This window comes from Muntiacus reevesi, chromosome 2 (assembly GCF_963930625.1).
Source record: "Muntiacus reevesi chromosome 2, mMunRee1.1, whole genome shotgun sequence".
In the NCBI taxonomy this organism is placed as follows: Eukaryota; Metazoa; Chordata; class Mammalia; order Artiodactyla; family Cervidae; genus Muntiacus; species Muntiacus reevesi.
Window position 1 is genome coordinate 31,495,464 of NC_089250.1, and position 18,227 is coordinate 31,513,690.

An 18,227-nucleotide genomic window follows, 5' to 3' on the forward strand; every position below is an offset into this window, starting at 1 on the left:
ATTGACAGTTTGGGTTTCTAAATGTTTCTAATTTATTTGTTACCTTATGGGTATTTAAAAACATTATATAATAATCAGAAAATTAACAAAGCTGAGGAATTAGCTTGTAAATTAACCTTTACCATGTTTAGTCTGCTATTTTAGAAAGTGACAGTACCAGTGGGGCAGAAAATAACTTTATATGTAGTTGGTTCCGTTAGCTCTTCAAGGTGAAATAAAATCAGAGTATCTAGTCTTCTCTCGTCTAGGCCAAATTTCATTTTCTGGCATCTGCACAGAAAAAAATAAAACAAAAAAGAACTTGAAACGCTTTACAAAGGCCTCTTGAGTCAGATGATGTTGTAGCCACATTCTAGGATGGGTCATTTGGTTGTTGTGCAGTGCTATCTAGAACATCCTCAAGGTCAGAGAAAGAGTTTGCCTTTTGGGACAAGTGATTAACCTGTTTCCAAAGTTACTATGTTACTGAGGCTGCAAAGTTTGATTGAACTTGTCTGATGGCAGCTATGCAGAGCATCTGAGTTCAGCTCTTTGCAAGATGATTTATCAGCTTTCCATTTTCCTTCTATGTTCTATAAAGAGAAAAACAAAGTAGGAATTAAAGAGGAGTGAGGAGGAGGGCTCAGAAAATAGTTATCCTGAGGTCTTAATCGAAAATAATGTAAATTTAGAAATTATATGAGAGACTACCAAAGTATCATAGCATCTCAAGAGAAACTTGATGGAAAGTTGTAGGGCAGGACAAAGGTGAACTAAACTTGACTGAGTCAAATTCCACAGTTGGGACAGTAGTTCTAATTGAGGAATTCAACACAAGGAAGTTTGGTGCTGAAAGATGGGAATTCTCATTTTATTTTAAAAGATATCACTGAAGTTCTATAATCTCTTTCCCACTCCCTGCCCACACTTTCTGATCTTCTGTTTGAAAAATAGGCATAGGATTTAAGACAGTGGTTCTCAAATTTTAACATGATTAAGAAACATTTGGAGAACTTGTTAAAAATACAGATCCCAAAGTCCTCCCCTACTAGATTTCAAATTAGCATATTGGGGGAAGGGCCTAGGGACCTATTGAATTATTTTTATGAACACCTGAGTAGTTGGATGCAGATAGTCCCTTGACCACATGTAGCATACTCCCTAACTCTCTCCCAGGACTTAAGGTATTCCTGCTAGATGATCTAGCCTTTCAGAGAGATCTTGGAATCGATTCATTGGAATATACGTTAAAAGTAAAGACAAGGCAGAGAGGATGTATGGAGATTCTTTGTCTCTCTAAAAAACATTTGGGGAGGAATACTGTCTGAGACCAAAGATTTAATTTTGAGTAATAGAATTAGCTTTTGTAGACTTGAAAGCATCCGAGGATTGTCTGGAATGGTGGACCACAAGAGGAAGAGGCAATAAGTGCTCTGTCATGATTTGTTAGTGAGGTTGGCTTCATCAGTGCTTTGTTGTTGTTTTTTTTAAACATTTATTTATTTGGCTGTCTCCAGGTCTCTGTTGTGGCACGTGGGATCTAGTTCCCTGACCAGGGATAGAACCCAGGTCCTCTGCATTGGGAGTTGGGTATCTTACCCACTGGACCACTAGGGAAGTCCCCAATGCTTTGTTTAATAAATCAAGTTAGGGACTAGTGGAAGACACTGCGCTTCCACTGCAGGGAGTGTGGGTTCAATCCCTGGTCAGGGAACTAAGATCAGCATGCTCTGTGGTATGGCCAAAATTTTTAATAAAATAAATAAATATATTGAATTAGTCCTTAAAAAGCCACTTTTGATTGGAATTTATAAGTTGAGCTCTGAAAATTCCTTCGCTACTTTAATAAGCAGTGAGACTAGCCCCAGGTAGTCTTTATCAGGTTTACTTCATACAAAAGAACAATGGCATAATTATTACAAATCCAGCATATTTTTATGCAATCTGTGATTTGGAAAAATAGTCCTATAACTTAGTGGGAACCAAATTTAGGATCACATTTTAAACTTATTAACAGCTAGTGGCTCAGACAGTAAAGCGTCTGCCTACAATGCTGGAGACCCGGGTTCGATCCCTGGGTCAGGAAGATCCCCTGGAGAAGAAATGGCAACCCACTACAGTACTCTTGCCTGGAGAATCCCATGGATGGAGGAGCCTGGTGGGCTACAGTCCATGGGATCGCAAAGAGCCAGACACAACTGTGCAACTTCACTTTTACTTTTCAATTGGGAGAAAAGTAATTTTGAGGGAATTGAAAATAAACCTAGCTTTTAAGGTAGACTGGATAAGTATGAATAAAAGAAAAGGAAAAGAGGTAAGTCATTTATTTTTGTCATGCTCTTTATGTAGATTGGGATTCCCTGATAGCTCAGTTGGTAAGGAATCAGCTTGCAATGCAGGAGATCCTGGTTTGATTTCTGGATTGGGAATATCTGCTGGAGAAGGGATAGGCTACCCACTCCATATTCTGGCCTGGAGAATTCCATGGACTCTATAGTCCATGGGGTCACAAACAGTTGGACACGACTGAGTGGCTTTCACTTCACTTTACTTATGTACATTAGGTGCCATGCTATGTGTTTTACAACTATTATATTATCTAAATAACTTTTAAGATGTCTTTAAAGAACTTTTTAAAGTCATAGATCTATGAAACAATTAGGAAAAGAGTATTCTCATCTAGAAAAAATTCTGAATATCAACTGGTCACAAGAGACTAAATATTTCAGTATAGAAGATTATTATCTCCCAGAGATAATCTGAACATACTGGGGAATTTAACTACCTGAGTGGTTTGGTTCTTAATGGAGATGTGACTTTCTCTAATCCTTTTGGCTTAAGCCAAACTATAATCCACAATGGTTCTATATTTGTTTCAACTTCCTTTTCTAGGTAAACCTAGAGCTTCCCATTTTGATCTGTTTGGACTCTTTTTTTTTTTTTTAAGAAGATGAATATTGATGATAGATAGTATCTAATGGTTTTGAGTTCTTTTTTTCATCATGTGAATCAGAAATTTATATGAGAATTCCTACCCTTTCTTGGCCATTGTTGAGGGACTCGAGTAGAGTATGTCTTGATAGGAGTGGTTGCAGGGGACTGAAGTTTTGACTGTGTGTTTGGGTTCCACAGTTATAAGGTTATTTTTCAATCTAGAGATTCAATAATTCTCCAATTTCAACCAAGAGGAAGGATAGCCTTTTCTCTATTTGGCAGAAAGGCAGAAGTCAAAGTTGGCGTTAGAGCTGTCTACTTTCGGCTTGCGAGAGCAAAGAGGAAAACCTGTTGCCAAAGACAGCAGAACAGAAGTGGTGCTAGAGTTGTTCCTGAGGACAACTACTGCATGAACTCAGCAAAAGACAGGGGTCAAGAGGGACCAGAAATACAGAGGAATTCCATGTGTGGGGCCTGAGGTGTCATCAGAAGAGTAAGGCCAGTTCTTGCAGAGACCTTCTGATTGGGAAGTCAGCATTCAGGAGATTCACATCATTTCTAAGTGCAAGTTGGTTGTGTCTCTTCTAGCCATGTACACACTCCTGGGCAATGCCAACGGGGCAACCTGTGCGTTTCCATTCAAGTTTGAAAACAAGTGGTACGGGGAGTGCACAGCGGCTGGACGATCAGACGGCTGGCTGTGGTGTGGAACCACTACGGATTATGACACGGATAGGCTCTTTGGATATTGTCCACTGAAGTGTAAGTAACTTTAAGACAATTTTGGCATGTTTAATATGGCAACCTTGTGATAAGACCTTGTGTATATCTAGAACATTTTTTCCCTTTATGTGATTTCTCATTTTTTATCTCAGATCATACACTAGGACAACCTTGTACGGATGTCACTGTCCCCATTTTCTAATGGAGGGAGCGATCTGTATTGGTTAAAGACCACAGCCCACATCTTCTGACTCTTATCCCTGGGCTGCATCAAATGACCCCTTTATTTTCACTAAATACTTCTTCTCTTCAAATTCCACTGTTACTGTCAGTTATTTTCTAAGACTTTAGGGCAAATTATACTGTATGTGATACAGTATATACTTAATACCAGAGGTAGTCATCCCATTTTCCAACCCCCCAATGGTTTACCTTTACTAAACTATAGACCAAAAATAAAATTTAAGCAGTGCTACCGCATGAAGTTTGATAGAGAGAGAGATGTAAGGGACGCCTGAATTTTGTGTCAAGGTAATTAAAAGGGTTACTTACTGTGAAAATGATAGTAATGCTACTCTTCTTAAATTCAGTGTATGAAGAGTTATCATTTAATTTAACATAGTTTCAATGGAAGTGAGTTATGTCTATGCTTGAAAGGGTTCTAAAATGAAAATATTAGTCTTATTGGAATGATGCAAAATAAGTTGCACTGTGTTATATTGACAGGAGGGGCCATGAAAATGCTTGGTGTCCTTACCTTGCCCAAGAATCTGTTAAGAAGCAGGGCAGCGGGAGTCCCCTGGTAGTCCATTGGTTAAGAGTCTGCGCTTCCACTGCAGGGGGCATGGGTTCTGTTCTTGGTTGGGGAACTGAGATTCCACATACCACGTCATTCAGCCAAACAACAAAAAAAGAAAAACAGAGCAGCAGATTTTGAGTGGGGTGGAGGAGGGCATTTGTGTCGGAAGGCAGAGAGGGGGCTGAAGAAGGCAGAGAAGCAAGAGTTCTTTGCTTCCCTTTCTGTTACACCTCTTGCCGCCAGGTCCTCTCATCGTTTTCTTCCCCCTGAACTTCTTCCTCTTGCTAATTCAGATTCTATGGATCAGAGCTCCTGTCTTCTGCTCTCCTGCCAAGGGCTGGGTGCAGGGGCAGAGCCTTAGAGGCAGTCTGGGATGTTGTGAGACCATCTGCATGGCGAGAGCGTTGCTTACCACTAAACTTGCAGGACTACACATCCAATACCATCACAGTATTCCAAGGATTATTGTGAAAAAAACAGTCCAGTTTACAAAAGTATCTTAGTTTGTAAAGCCAAACTTCAAGAGTCGTGCTTATTTTACCTCTTTTGATTTTTAATTCCTAAAAATCACACTAGAAATTAATTTGATTTCTCAGCCCCTTAGATTATTGTAATTCCCCTCTGGGTACAGTCCCTCTCTTCTGGTTGAATACACACAAAAACTCACAGTCTTCCTGTGTTCATAGTGGAACCACTCTCCCATTCTTGGGTGAGGTAAGTGCATTTCTCTTTTATGATAACCTTTATTTATTTAATTTTTTAAAAAGATATTTTTACATGAACCATTTTTAAAAAGTCTTTATGGAATTTGTTACAATATTGCTTCTGTTTTACATTTTGATTTTTTTTTGGTTACAAAGCATGTGGGATCTTAGCTTCCCAATCAGGGATTGAACCCACACTCCCTGCATTGGAAGACAAAAATCTTAACCACTGTATTCCCAAGGAATTCCCCTATAACTAAAGATTTGATTCCCATGAAAGTTGATTGATGTCTGATCTCTGTATTAGAAGATATGCTGTCTAAACAAAATTTAACCTTTCTCCCACATGAGATAAAGCAGTATTTGTTTTCCAGTTATGGAGGAACATCTTTGTCCTAGACTTTGCAGGAATAGTATTTTCTAAATCTGCTATCATGTAGTTTCTTGGGGCTACAAATCTCATGGGTCCAGTTATGATATCTTACACTTACACAGTGTTGACAGAAGTGTTGTTGGTTGCATGTGTGATTTAATGAATCATTAAATGGAAGACAAATGGCTAGCCAGTAATCATTAAAAAAAACCAAAAAACGGAAACTCACCACCTTGGCTAGACGTGTATTGGAGGGATAAACTGAGTATCTTCTAGAATAAGTTTTTAGTCTCATTGATTCCAATTTATGTCTTCCAAAGCAAATTATATATTTTTTCCAGTTAACTATAAAAGAGAAATTACTGTAGAAATTTAAAACACTTTTGATTTCAGCATGCGTTATGATTTTAAAGGACCTTTTATACAATTTATGCTTTTCTTAAAGAGTTTTGCAATTTCCAAAACTATTTCATTGTCCTTGCTTTGTGTTTCTTTCAAAAGAGCATTTATTTTATGTTAGCCTTCAACTAGCAGATTTAATCCAGGAAGATGAGGTCCCAGCTATTGACCTAGTGACATTTCATATATGCTATTCATTGTCCTTTTTATTGTTTATGGTAATGTTTTCCTTCTTTTTAGACATTTATTGTCAAGTATCAGGGCAACAGGAAAAGGAAAAGCCCCCTTTCTCTCAGTTCCTCATAGCTTGCAATTTTAGCTTTCAGTATCTGTTATGCTGGTTTACTGTGGGAATTTGCATAATAGGGTCAGCTAACCTATGCGTTCATTGAGAAATAAGTCTTAGTTCCTTGATTTAAAATGGAAAATATTCTTTCTTTAAATGAAGAGAAGAGTCTTGTATTTTTTCTTTGCTCATTTATATTCCTTTTTTTCATTTCTAGATGAGAAAATCTTCCCCCCCTTTTTTTATATTTCACACTTTCTACCACAATACAAGCCAAACCTCCAAATTTCTAAAAATACTTATTTGAAATAGCTTCCTCTTCAAATAAACCTCAAATCAGTCTCGTTTGAATGATCTCACTTACATGGAGAAAATTCCATTTGCACATTAAACTAGTAATATCTCAGATTACATTAAGTTAAATTTAACATTACTAACTCAAATTTATTTTTATATAAAAATATAATGATTTTATAGTTAAAACATCTTAGAAATGTCTCTGCTGTTGCCCAGATGAACTGTTGACATATTTATCTTCTTCTTTGGTGTTTCATGGAACTTAAATTTCATATCATAGTGTGTTAAGTGTATGAAAAAGGTCACTTCCTTGTCAGATACAAAGAATTGCAATTATATGCATATATGAAGTGTAGTCTATATGTGTGTGTAGAGAGTAAGCTTTATGCATATATAGTGTAGACTGTATGTGTTTATATGATGTTGACTATATGCATATGAATACTATAGGCTCTATACACATGGACAACTGTCCAGTTTCTTAGCAAATTGAATATTTATCAGAAAATCTGAGAAGTTGCATAATTTTTCTTTCTTCCTTACAAATAAGTGAAAGGGTTATGACTTCATATGACTTGTAAGTAGAATTTTATATTACTAAAAAGACAAAAGAGAAGTTTTTACAACCCAAAGCACATAAAAATATTTCAGTTGTCGACTCATTTCTCAAACATCTTATATGCAAAATGCTATCAATAATGCTTATTCATCTATGTTATTGGCCTTTCCTATAATATAGCCAAGTTTATAGAATATATTGGGAGGTGTAAAGTAGCGAAGGAAAAAATAAGGTAAAAATTAAAAAATTATTTTACTCTGAAGGAAAAAAATTAACTATAAGCTTTTACTGAGAGGCACCAACATGTAATATTCTGTTTCCCTTGTAGCTCAGCCAGTAAAGAATCTGCCAGCAATGCAGGAAACCAGGTTCAATTCCTGGGTGGGGAAGATCCCCTGGAGAAGGAAATGGCAACCCGCTCCAGTGCTCTTGCCTGGAGAATCCCATGGACGGAGGAGCCTGGTGGGCTACAGTCCATGCGGTCTCAAGAGTTGGACACAGCTTAGCAACTAAACCACCACAACATGTAATATATTCTAGAGATAAGAAAATGAGACTCCAGAAGCTATTGATTTAATTAAAGATCAAATCACGAGTGAGTGACAGAGCCTGGAGGCAAGTTCTGATCAGTCTGTGGAATCCACGGCCTTTGCCTGCAATGCCTGTGTCTTTGGTCTAAAAAGACCAAACTAGAATGTGCAGGTGACATATACAATGACGCAAGAAGACATATTTATTTTCTCTTCTCTTTCTTGTTTTTCTATATTAAGGAAGTTGGGCTGTTATCGCTATTCTTTTTTTTTTTTTTTTTTAAAGAACCACGCATTTATTTGGCTACACCGCATCTTAGTTGCAGCATGCAGGATCTAGTTCCTGACCAGGGCTTGAACCCAACTGAGTCCAAGTCCCTTGCCCTGGAAGTGAGCCCCTTCGCCACTAGATCACCAGGGAAGTCCCTGTTATCACTGTTCTAATCTTTGTATTTGCCTCACTTCTCAACTCATCTGATCTCTAGTGTTCTAATGGAAAAACAGACAAATATTTTTCCTTTCTTTCTTAAGGCATATGAAGGAAATGGAATGTGGTGAATCTCTGGAAAATTCCCCTTCTTCATTTCAGGAGTCAAGACAATTTCGTAGTCACTTTAAATCTAAGTAAAAGAAAGACTAAAAGGAAAAGAAATACAGTGTTTTAGGCATTAGTACTACCAAGATTGTTTAAAAAATATTGTTCACTGAAAATTCTTTCCCTGGGTAATGTAATCAATTCCTTTTGGCTTCTTTTGCAGTTGAAGGCAGTGAAAGCTTATGGACTAAGGATCCATTGACCAGCATTTACTATCAGATAAATTCCAAAGCTGCTTTAACTTGGCACCAGGCAAGGAAGAGCTGCCAACAACAGGATGCCGAACTCTTGAGCATCACAGAGATACATGAGCAGACATACCTGACAGGTAATGATGTGACATGAAAACAGAGTTGAGAGGTCATGATTGTTGTCTTTCTATGCGTGCAGGCTCAGTCACTCAGCTGTGTCCAACTCTTTGCGACACCATGGACTGCCAGACTCCTCTGTCCTTGGAATTTTCCAGGCAAGAATACTGGAGTGGGTTGCAGTTTAACTTAAAAGCAGAGAGCACAAGTAATTATAGATATCATGATAGAGTCAGTCCTAAACAGATGGTGCAGAGAGCATGACAAATGTGAACCCTGTAAAAGACACCTGAAATGACAAATAGTTTCTGTCTCATGAGCCAACTTTCTTTTTTTATTATTTATTTTTTAATTGAAGGATAATTGCTTTATGTAATTTTGTTGCTTTCTGTCAAACATCAACGTGAATCAGCTATAGGTATACATATGTCCGCTCCCTCTTGAATGTAGCCAACTTTCTTCTATTAGTTGTGACAGTGTCTAGAACCTGTGCTGAGAAGGATTCTGAGGATTAATCTGGGCTCAGAGTAGAAGATGCCACGATCAATTAGTGATGTTTTAGACACAAGACACGGGTGCCAGACTGGTCAGGTATTCTAGGCCTAGCCTCAAGTCAGTGGTTTTCCATTAGCATTGGAGAATTTACTTCCACCACAAACAGGGACAAGAGCTGGGTGTTTTTTTTTTTTTTTTGTCCTCTTGGCTCTCAAATTCCCAGACTACTGGTTTTCAGGTCTCACTGATACTATTTCTACTTTTTTTTTTAGCATTTGTTCATATGTGAAAATGAAAAGAATTAGTGTTTGCTTGAGATGAGAGGTTCTGTTTTAGCTTCTGTAATCCACGCTTGGGGAACAGAGAGATCAGGACCAGAAATAAGTATGAGATTAAGAGCATCTGCATATGACTAAGAGAATCTGTGTATGATTCTAGAGCATTTCCTGCTCTGGAATCTCTCCTCCCATTCACCTTGACCCTGCTTCTAGCTTAATCTATCTCTGTTCCAGTGACCACCATGTTGAAAAAACTCTTAGTGGCTTCTCGTTTCTTATCAAATAATTAACAACACATCTTTGCCTGACTTCCAAGGGCTGTCATTTGTCCACTGAATGTTGCTTCCCTTTGTGCTTTTCACAGTCTTGACAAAAGAAAAGTTTTGGGCTTTTCATCTAATGTCTCATACTTCCTCACCTCCACATCTGTTTCCATCCATTTTTTGTACCTGGCATTCCCCACATGTTATCCAGTTGAAATGCAGTCTTCTCCCATTCTGTCTGCATTTCTCTTATTTGTTTAGCAGTTTTGTAAAAGTTACTTGCATATATTCTACTTCTCCTACTAAATTTTATATACATTCATTTTAAATTATAAATAAATTATATATACATTCATTCTACAAGATCGTGGTATCTGTGCGTGAGGCACTGTTCTAGGTCTTAGGGACGTAATGATACCAAAGCCAGTCATGTCCTATCCACATGGAGCTTAAAGTTCAATGGGGAAAACACATAAGAAAACAAACAAATAAATACAAATTATCATTAAATGCCATGGAAAGAGCGAACTGAATCCTGTGTAGAAAAAGGATTGGAGGGGCAGACAGCTGAAAGTGAAGAATGTCTGATGAATAGGTATGTCCCCACCCCCAGAGAGATTCACAGCAGAACCTTCCAAGGAAGACAGTATCAAAGAATATTTGCTGACTGACAAATGAGGACGCAGCACAAGAAAAGCAATTATTTAGAAATTCAGCCTCACATTTTTGGACCAGTGGTCAGTTTATGGCAAGAAGACAGTGGTTCTTAAGTGTGAAGTTGCTTATCCATCCCTAGGGAACTTTGTTAAAATGAAGCTGCCTGGGTGCAAATCCCAGACACTGTAGATTAGTAGGTGTAATGTGGGAGCCCAGGAATCTGCATATGATCAATTTTCCAGGTGATTCTGGTTCAAGTGGATGAGGACCACACTTGGTAAAACACTATATTCAGTAACCACTGTGTAAAAAACACCTACCGATTCCATCTGCCTGGACAGCAGGCAGCAGAGCTCAGAGGTATAGGGCAAAGACTTAGGAGCCTGACTGCCTGGCCTCTGATCTGTGAAGCTGGGGGACATTGGGGGGTAATACCTGAGGCTTCTATGCTGCAGTGACATCATCTGTTAAGGGAGAAAGTGTGTGTTACCTGGTATGGGGGACAGAGTTGTCCCCAGCCTTACCTCATTATCTAGGACTTTGCTTTCTCCAACTCTTTTTGGATGATATCTCCATCAACTGAAACACATTTCTCCTATAAGTTACTGTTTTTAAACTGAATTTGAAGATGTTGATTGCATCCTATTTTAGGTAGAAAAAAATGTAACATGTGTTATATTTTAGCACAACTTTGTGAAATATACAAGGCATTATTAAGAAAGATTTTTCTACTTCTAGCCCATTTCTGAGGACTAAATCATGAAAACTGACTCCACTGTAATGAAAGCTTTGTTGCAATAGTTAGGCACCAAGTATAACTTTGAAAACACCAAGTATAACCTTTTTCCTATTAATGTAACTGCAGCTGCCATTTTCTCTCAGGCGTTATTAAGGAAATTGAAGACAGAAAAGCACTGTGACCTCACTGGGGGTGGTTGTCCTAATCTGTGTTGGTCTTTGGGGTCTTTGTATGTAGTGTTGGGACAAAGTGCAGAGGGATCAATGTTTATAACCACATATCAAGATAAGAAGAGGAAAACAGACAGAGATAGATGAGATTTATGTAGATGATGAAGGAAGAGAAATGATGAGCTGAGACAATCCTAGCGTGATGTGTGCTGGCTTGCATGGGTTAGAGAAAACTCTATCAGTTGAAATGGTTTCACTTGGCTTTTTTTTTTTTTTTTTTTTTTAATGAATCTCTTTGTGTGTTGTGTTATCTTGACTCTTCTGAGTTTTGCTTGTTCTCTGACTTTCCAGAAGCGAAGGGACAGAGCACGGGTTACTTTTGGACTCTCTTTCCAGCTGCTTAGAGCAAAGGGGCCACGTGGGCAGGACAGCATCTCTGCCCAGCCCTCCACTCACTTCCACATTTCTGGCTCCAGCTCTGCTATCAGGCGCTGGCTGCAGGAAATGCTTCCCTAATCAGCAAGGGCTATTATTGTGTCCTCAGAGGAGCAAACAAGCCCAGAGAGATTGCGAGGCAGAGTTCACCTCAGATACTTAGTTGAATCTCATCCAAGCCTCTGGAATTTCAGTCAGCAAATTTGAATTGAAATCCGGGTAAGAATGACTTCTCAAATGAGATGTGTAGTATTTCCTGCCTTTTCTTTTCTTTTTAAAAAAATTTTTAGCCATACCACACAACATGTGGGATCTTAGTTCTCTGAGAAGAGATCAAACCCATGCCCCCTGCATTGGAAGCACGGAATCTTAAACTTTGCACCACCAGGGAATTCCCTCCTGCTTTTCCTTAAGTCAGAAATACCAAGCATGAGAAGACAAAAGGAGTCTGATGGAGAATTTAAAAAGTAATACAGACTTTGGTTTTTCTGGAAGGAAGATATTCATGACATTTGGAATTTATTGGCATAAACTGGCAAAGACTCTAGAAAATGAAGGTGTGAGTGGGGTCATTCACTCCATTCTGGGAAGTAGATCACTAAAATTTTTCAAAAGCCACAAATACAATAGTTATACTTTTAAAATAAAACATGATTTATTTTATATGAGAATTTTTAAGAGTAAATTTCATTTGACAGAAAGGTATAAGCCTTTCATGACTCTTGAGATCAAATCAGCTATTATTTGTTAAACAGCTTTTGTGTGTCAGACACAGTTATTTCTAAAGCTGATGCTAACCTGATAAATAAGGATTATTGTCTTCACTTTATAGACGAGGTAACAGAAGGAGGGATGAGTTAAGAATTTTGCCTAATCCCAGATATTCAGAAAATAACTGAATTGGAATTCAGCTCTATCTTTCCATTACACTCTGCCCAGGTCTCAATCACAAAATAAGCAAAGATCTGGAGGTCCCCAATGCAGGAAGGAGAATTCTTAATTTAGATGTCAACAGCCCCTTGTTCTAGTAAATTGGCAATCTGATTTCACATTATCTGCTGGATTAACGGCTTCTGCCCAGCAGCCAATTCTTACATCACCCCATCATCACTTCATCGTCTCTTCTACTTTTACCCTAAAAAATGTTGGGACACTCAACTGAACTTCAGTTCTTGAAACTGATTTATTGCTATGTATGTGCACGATTAGGATTTACAGAACTGAAATAAGATACAGGAAGTGAAATTGGCTTGTTTACTCTGATTGTTTTTACCAGTTTCCTATGGTGGTAGCTGGAGAACACATTGGACCACAGTATAGAAAAGAAAAATATGGTGTAATATTGGGCATGACTGTGTCTTATAACCACGTTCAAAAGTAGGTATCGATCATTTCAGACAATGATACATAAACATTAAACATTAAAAAGTTTAGCATGTGGAATTGATGCTTTGTGTAATAATACTAAAAACATTTGGTAATCTTCTTTATGAAATTACAAACACGTTAGAGAAAAAATTGTGGAAGATACTCATTAGGTTTAAATGACATTTTTAACCCAGAGTTTGAAATTTGTCAGTGGCACTTTTTGTCAACTCAAATTCAGCATGGAGTGGTGGTTTAATTGCTAAGTCATGTCTGACTCTTTGCAATCCCATGGACTGCAGCCTGCCAGGCTCCTCTGTCCATGGGATTCTCCAAGCAAGAACACTGGAGTGGGTTGCCATTTCCTTTTCCAGGGGATCTTCCCGACCCAGGAATTGAACCCGGGTCTCCTACATTGCAAGAAGATTCTTTACCAACTGAGCTATGAGGGAAGCCCAGAATAATATTAATGATAATGATAATAATAGCAATAGATCACATTTATTGGACATATACTCAGGGTTAGGCCCTATTTTAAGAAGTGTAACTTAATTTTTCAAAACAAGCCTAGAAGTTTCTAGAGTAGATGAGGAATATCAGGAACAGGTAATTCTCTAAAAGAGCTATCATGTTTTCTCATTATGCTAAACATAGTAATTTATTTAAGCAATGTCAGGAAAAGTCTAATTTATTTCTTCCTACAGTTCCTTTTAAAACTTCTTAGTTTTGAAAACTTAGATATACTTCTTTAAAGTTTTTAAAAATACCAGGGGAATAACTATATCCAACAAGTCTGAAAACTTCATATAATCTAACATCAAAAAACCCCCCAAAGCCTGACAAAAGTTGAAACAACTTGATTTTAGACATTTTCTCAAAGAAAACATACATGTGAAAAGATGTTCAGCATCATTAATCATCAGGGAAATGTGAATCACAACCACCATGAGGTACCACTTCACATCTGTTACAGTGGCTGTTCTCAAAAAGGCAACAAATGCTGGCAAAGATGTGGACAAAAAGGGAACCGTCATGTGCTGTTGGTGGGAATGTAAATTGGTGCAGCCATTATGGAGAACAGTGTGGAGGTTCCTCAAAAAATTAAAACTAGAACTGCCATATGATCCAGCAATTTTGCTGTGTGCCGTGCTGTGTTTACTTCTGATTATTTACAGAAAATAAAAAAGCAAAAAACTCATTCAGAAAGACATACACACTTCAGTGTTCTTTGCAGCATTATTTATAATAGCCAAGACATGGATGCAACTTAAGTATCCACTGACAGACAAATGGAGAAAGAAGATGTGGTAAAAATACATACACAATGGAATATTAGTCGTAAGAAGTGAAAAATTGCCATTTGAGACAACATGGTTAGTTCTAGAAGGTATTATGCGAAATGAAATAAGTCAGCCATAGATAAATACCTCATGATGTCACTTACATATGGAATCTATGAAGCATAGCAAAGTGAGAAGAGATGTATAGATGCAGAGGGCAAATGGGTGGTTGCCAGAAGGGAGGCTGGTTGGGGAGTAGGTGAAATAGATAAAGGAGATTGAGAGGTACAGACTTCCGGTTATATTTCAAAGTCATGGGGATATAAAATAAGGAATATGGTCAACTCTATTGTAATAACTTTGTATGGGCCCAGATGGTTACTAAGCTTTATTGTGGTGACCATTTCATAATTACGCAATGTCAAATCGCTATATAATACACCTGAAATTAACATAATATTGTATGTCAGCTGTATTTCAATAAGAAAATAATTTATGAAAAATCCATTGTTTGATAGTATTTAATAGGATAATTAGCGTGAAATATAGTATCAATATGACACTGATCTGAGAGTGACATTTCTAAGGTACACACCAGTAAACAGGCATATCCTCCTGACACCTTATAAGTTATTTGTTTACATGAATGAGCTGAGTTGGCAGTTTTTGTTGGTTTCCTTAGAAACCAACCAAATTTAATTTAAACAGGTTGAACCCCCTGAAAACATTGACGCAATCCCTGGGTGCCAGTCCTGATCCTCTGTCTCACTCTCACAAGTTTCTTATCCTGTCTTCCCTCAGTGTTCTCCATCTGTAGAATGAAAGCATTGGACTAGATATTTCCAAGGCATATAAAGACATGCTCAGTTGCTTAGTCATGTCCAACTCTCTGTGACTCCATGGACTGCAGCCTTCTGGGATCCTCTGTCCATGGAATTTTCCTGGCAAAATTACTGGAGTGGGTTGCCTTTCCTTCTCCAGGGGATCTTCCTGACTCAGGGATCGAACCCAAGTCTCCTTCATTGACAGATGCATGCTTTACCACTGAGCCACTTATGAAGCCTATATATAAAGTACCTATGTGCAAGAGCCATGCTAACTCAGACTTCTTTTTCTAGAACACTTGATAAAGATATGTGAATCTGAATTAACTTTCATTGCTTTTTTTACATGCCAGTATTCAATTTCATCCCATTTTTTATTACTTTATTTAAAGAAATCACACAATAGGGTTTATTTTTTTTAGTAAATAGCTCCAGTACTGAATCCAGTTTAGTTCATTAAGCATCAACCTACCTAATCAATATCACCCTAGTCAGTATCCTCAAGTGGGTTCTTCCTTTGGAAGTGCTTCTCTGCTAGATGCTGAATAAATGACGAATAGCATTCAGGTCACTGTTCTCCAAGAATGTGATCTGTGCTTTTATGGGATATGGAATTGCAAAAAAAAAAAAAAAGTGAAATACGATCTTGGGGCATGGAGTCACTATAATCTCCATTCATTTGAATTTGTCGCATTGTCACATGAATGTGTGTATATACACTAATGAAAAATTGGGGAAAGTTTGAGTGAATTTGGATAGCCTAGTTGGTTACATAGAACTATAGAGTCTGGGATTAGATGTCATAGGAACCTAGGTTTAAATTTCAGCTCTGCACGTGACAGCTAAACTCTTTGAGTGTAAGATTCCTCATCCATACAATGGAAATGGCAGTACCTAATCAGAGACTGTGAGGATGAAAAATGAGCAAAAACAGAGCCCTGAATATAGTAAGTGGTTTTTTCACCATTCAAAAGATTTGACTGTGGAATATATCCTGTAGGGAACAGTGAAAATAAAGTGGTCCATTTGTGTTTACCAATTATGTTTTCAGATACTTCATGTTGGTATTTTATTTAAGATGAAGGATAGTTTTCTTTTTCATTAACTTTTTAATCAACTAAGTATAATATATAGAGAACAACAGATCTATTTTTTTAAGTTATAAGCAATAAAAGATTAGAGTTGTTTAACATAGGAGAGCTGAGATCCATGTTGCTTCTGTTTTGTTTTTTATTCTATCTCAAGCTGAGCACAGACTTTGAAACACTGTAATTAGGATTTATTAACTGCCTAAATGTGGCTCACTGGTAAAGAATCTGCCTGCAATGCAGGAGACGCAGGGAGACCTGGGTTCGATCCCTGGGTTGGGAAGATCCCCTGGAGGAGGGCATGGCAACTCACTCCAGTATTCTTGCCTAGAGAATCCCGTGGACAGAGGAGCCTGGCCGGCTACAGTCCATGTGGTCACAAGAGTCGAACAGGACTGAAGCAAGTAAGCACATACGGACAACTGCCTAAATAAAACATTGTTTGTAGGAGAACAAGCAAGTAGTGTTTAGATTTTAATCAACATCTTCATGAGGAAAAAATTGATTTTTAAGAATATCATTAAAAGATTTTGAGAGTAAGTTCTAAAATATGAGGGCACGGTAATAAGAGTGATGGATTGAAATGTGTATTCAACTTCTCATGATAGGAAATGGTGACTTTTATATAAAATCAATCTTATTTTTTCTCTAAAATGTACTAAACATGTTTTGGTTTGATGATAGTCTAAAAGAGTCATCTCCAAATTAGAAGCATGTTCACATGATCCTGTAATAGTCATCAACATGATGGGAGCTGAGGCCTGGTCATATCTGGGTTAGACTCCCAGCAAGAACTTTCCTTGCTTATCTATGTTCTTACCTTTGTTTCTCTTCCTGCCAGTGAAGGTAACAATTGTACTTGCTTTTAGGTTGTTAGGAGACTCAGAGGAGATTTGCAAGGCATGATTTTCATGACTTCTTTCTAATACATTTTGATTCAGATACTTAATTCTGAATTTGATGTCACCATCTTTTCTGAATGACAGTCTTATTTTTGTTTTGCCTCTGTCCTATAGGTTTAACCAATTCTCTGACTTCAGGACTCTGGATCGGACTAAACAGTCTAAATCTCAACAGTGGATGGCAGTGGAGTGGGGGCAGTCCCTTCCGGTATTTGAACTGGTTACCAGGTAGGATTAAGCTCGTTTGATTAACTCGGGGCGGGGCGGTGGTGGTGGGGGGGTTAAGCTGATTGAATTCATGTACATTTAATTTATCTTGGTACCTTGGAAATCTCCATCAGCTCACATGTAGATCACAAAGGGCCTAATTGGGAGACTCATCAAATGCAGTCCATTTCTCACCTTGCTTAGAAACCTGTCAGCTAGATTTGAATACACTGAAATTATAAGGATATTCCAGCTTTCTGGGAAAAGGACTTGTCTGGAAGGATTATTGCACAAATCAATACAGGACTCAAAGTATATATTCTCAAAGTATCCTTGATTCTCTAGGCATTATATTCAAATATTTGATTTTATATTTATGAGATATTATATAATGCTACATATTATATTCAAAGATTTTATGCATATTTATTTACATCCACACACACACTATAAATTTAAGAAATTTAAATTGTTTTGAGCTGGAGAATTTCTCGTTATCTTGAGCCATGAGATATTTGCCATTTTTCGGTCATTGTTATCATGATCTGAAAGTCTACATTAACACCATTTTCTCCTGTTTTTAATCAAATAGAGTTGGATTAAAAATAATTCCAGTCACAGGTTGTAATATTCCATACTAGCATAATCATTCATGAGCAATTTTATTAACAATTTGTAGTTTAGTTCTCAAAAAACATAGGGGACAATCAAAAACCTTCAATAGTTTTCCAGGTTTTTAAAGGACAGAGAAGACTCTGAACTAATTTCTTCATTGTCATAACATAGAGGTTCAGTTCAGTTCAGTTTAGTCACTCAGTCCTGTCCGACTCTGCGACCCCGGACAGCAGCACACCAGGCTTCCCTGTCCTGGTTTTAAAATTATATATTAAAGTGATAGAAAAGCATGAGAAATGTTGGTATCGATCCTTGTATCAAGTGCATTAGCCAAGCTGACATGACCTTGTTTTTTAATAATTTTCTAGTAAGCAATGGGATGAGAGGTTAGCTGTTAAAAATATTCTTCAATAGGCTTGAATT

At 37.6% G+C, this 18,227-nt stretch overlaps 1 protein-coding gene across 1 annotated transcript in view; it reads left to right on the top strand.

The window, feature by feature from the left end:
- MRC1 (mannose receptor C-type 1) overlaps positions 1–18,227 on the top strand; it is a 108,682-nt gene that overhangs the window by 14,591 nt on the left and 75,864 nt on the right. Inside the window, exons 3-5 of the mRNA XM_065919580.1 lie at positions 3,502–3,675; positions 8,342–8,506; positions 17,097–17,210. Coding sequence (XP_065775652.1) covers positions 3,502–3,675; positions 8,342–8,506; positions 17,097–17,210 — 453 coding nt within the window. The remainder of the gene's footprint in view (positions 1–3,501; positions 3,676–8,341; positions 8,507–17,096; positions 17,211–18,227) is intronic.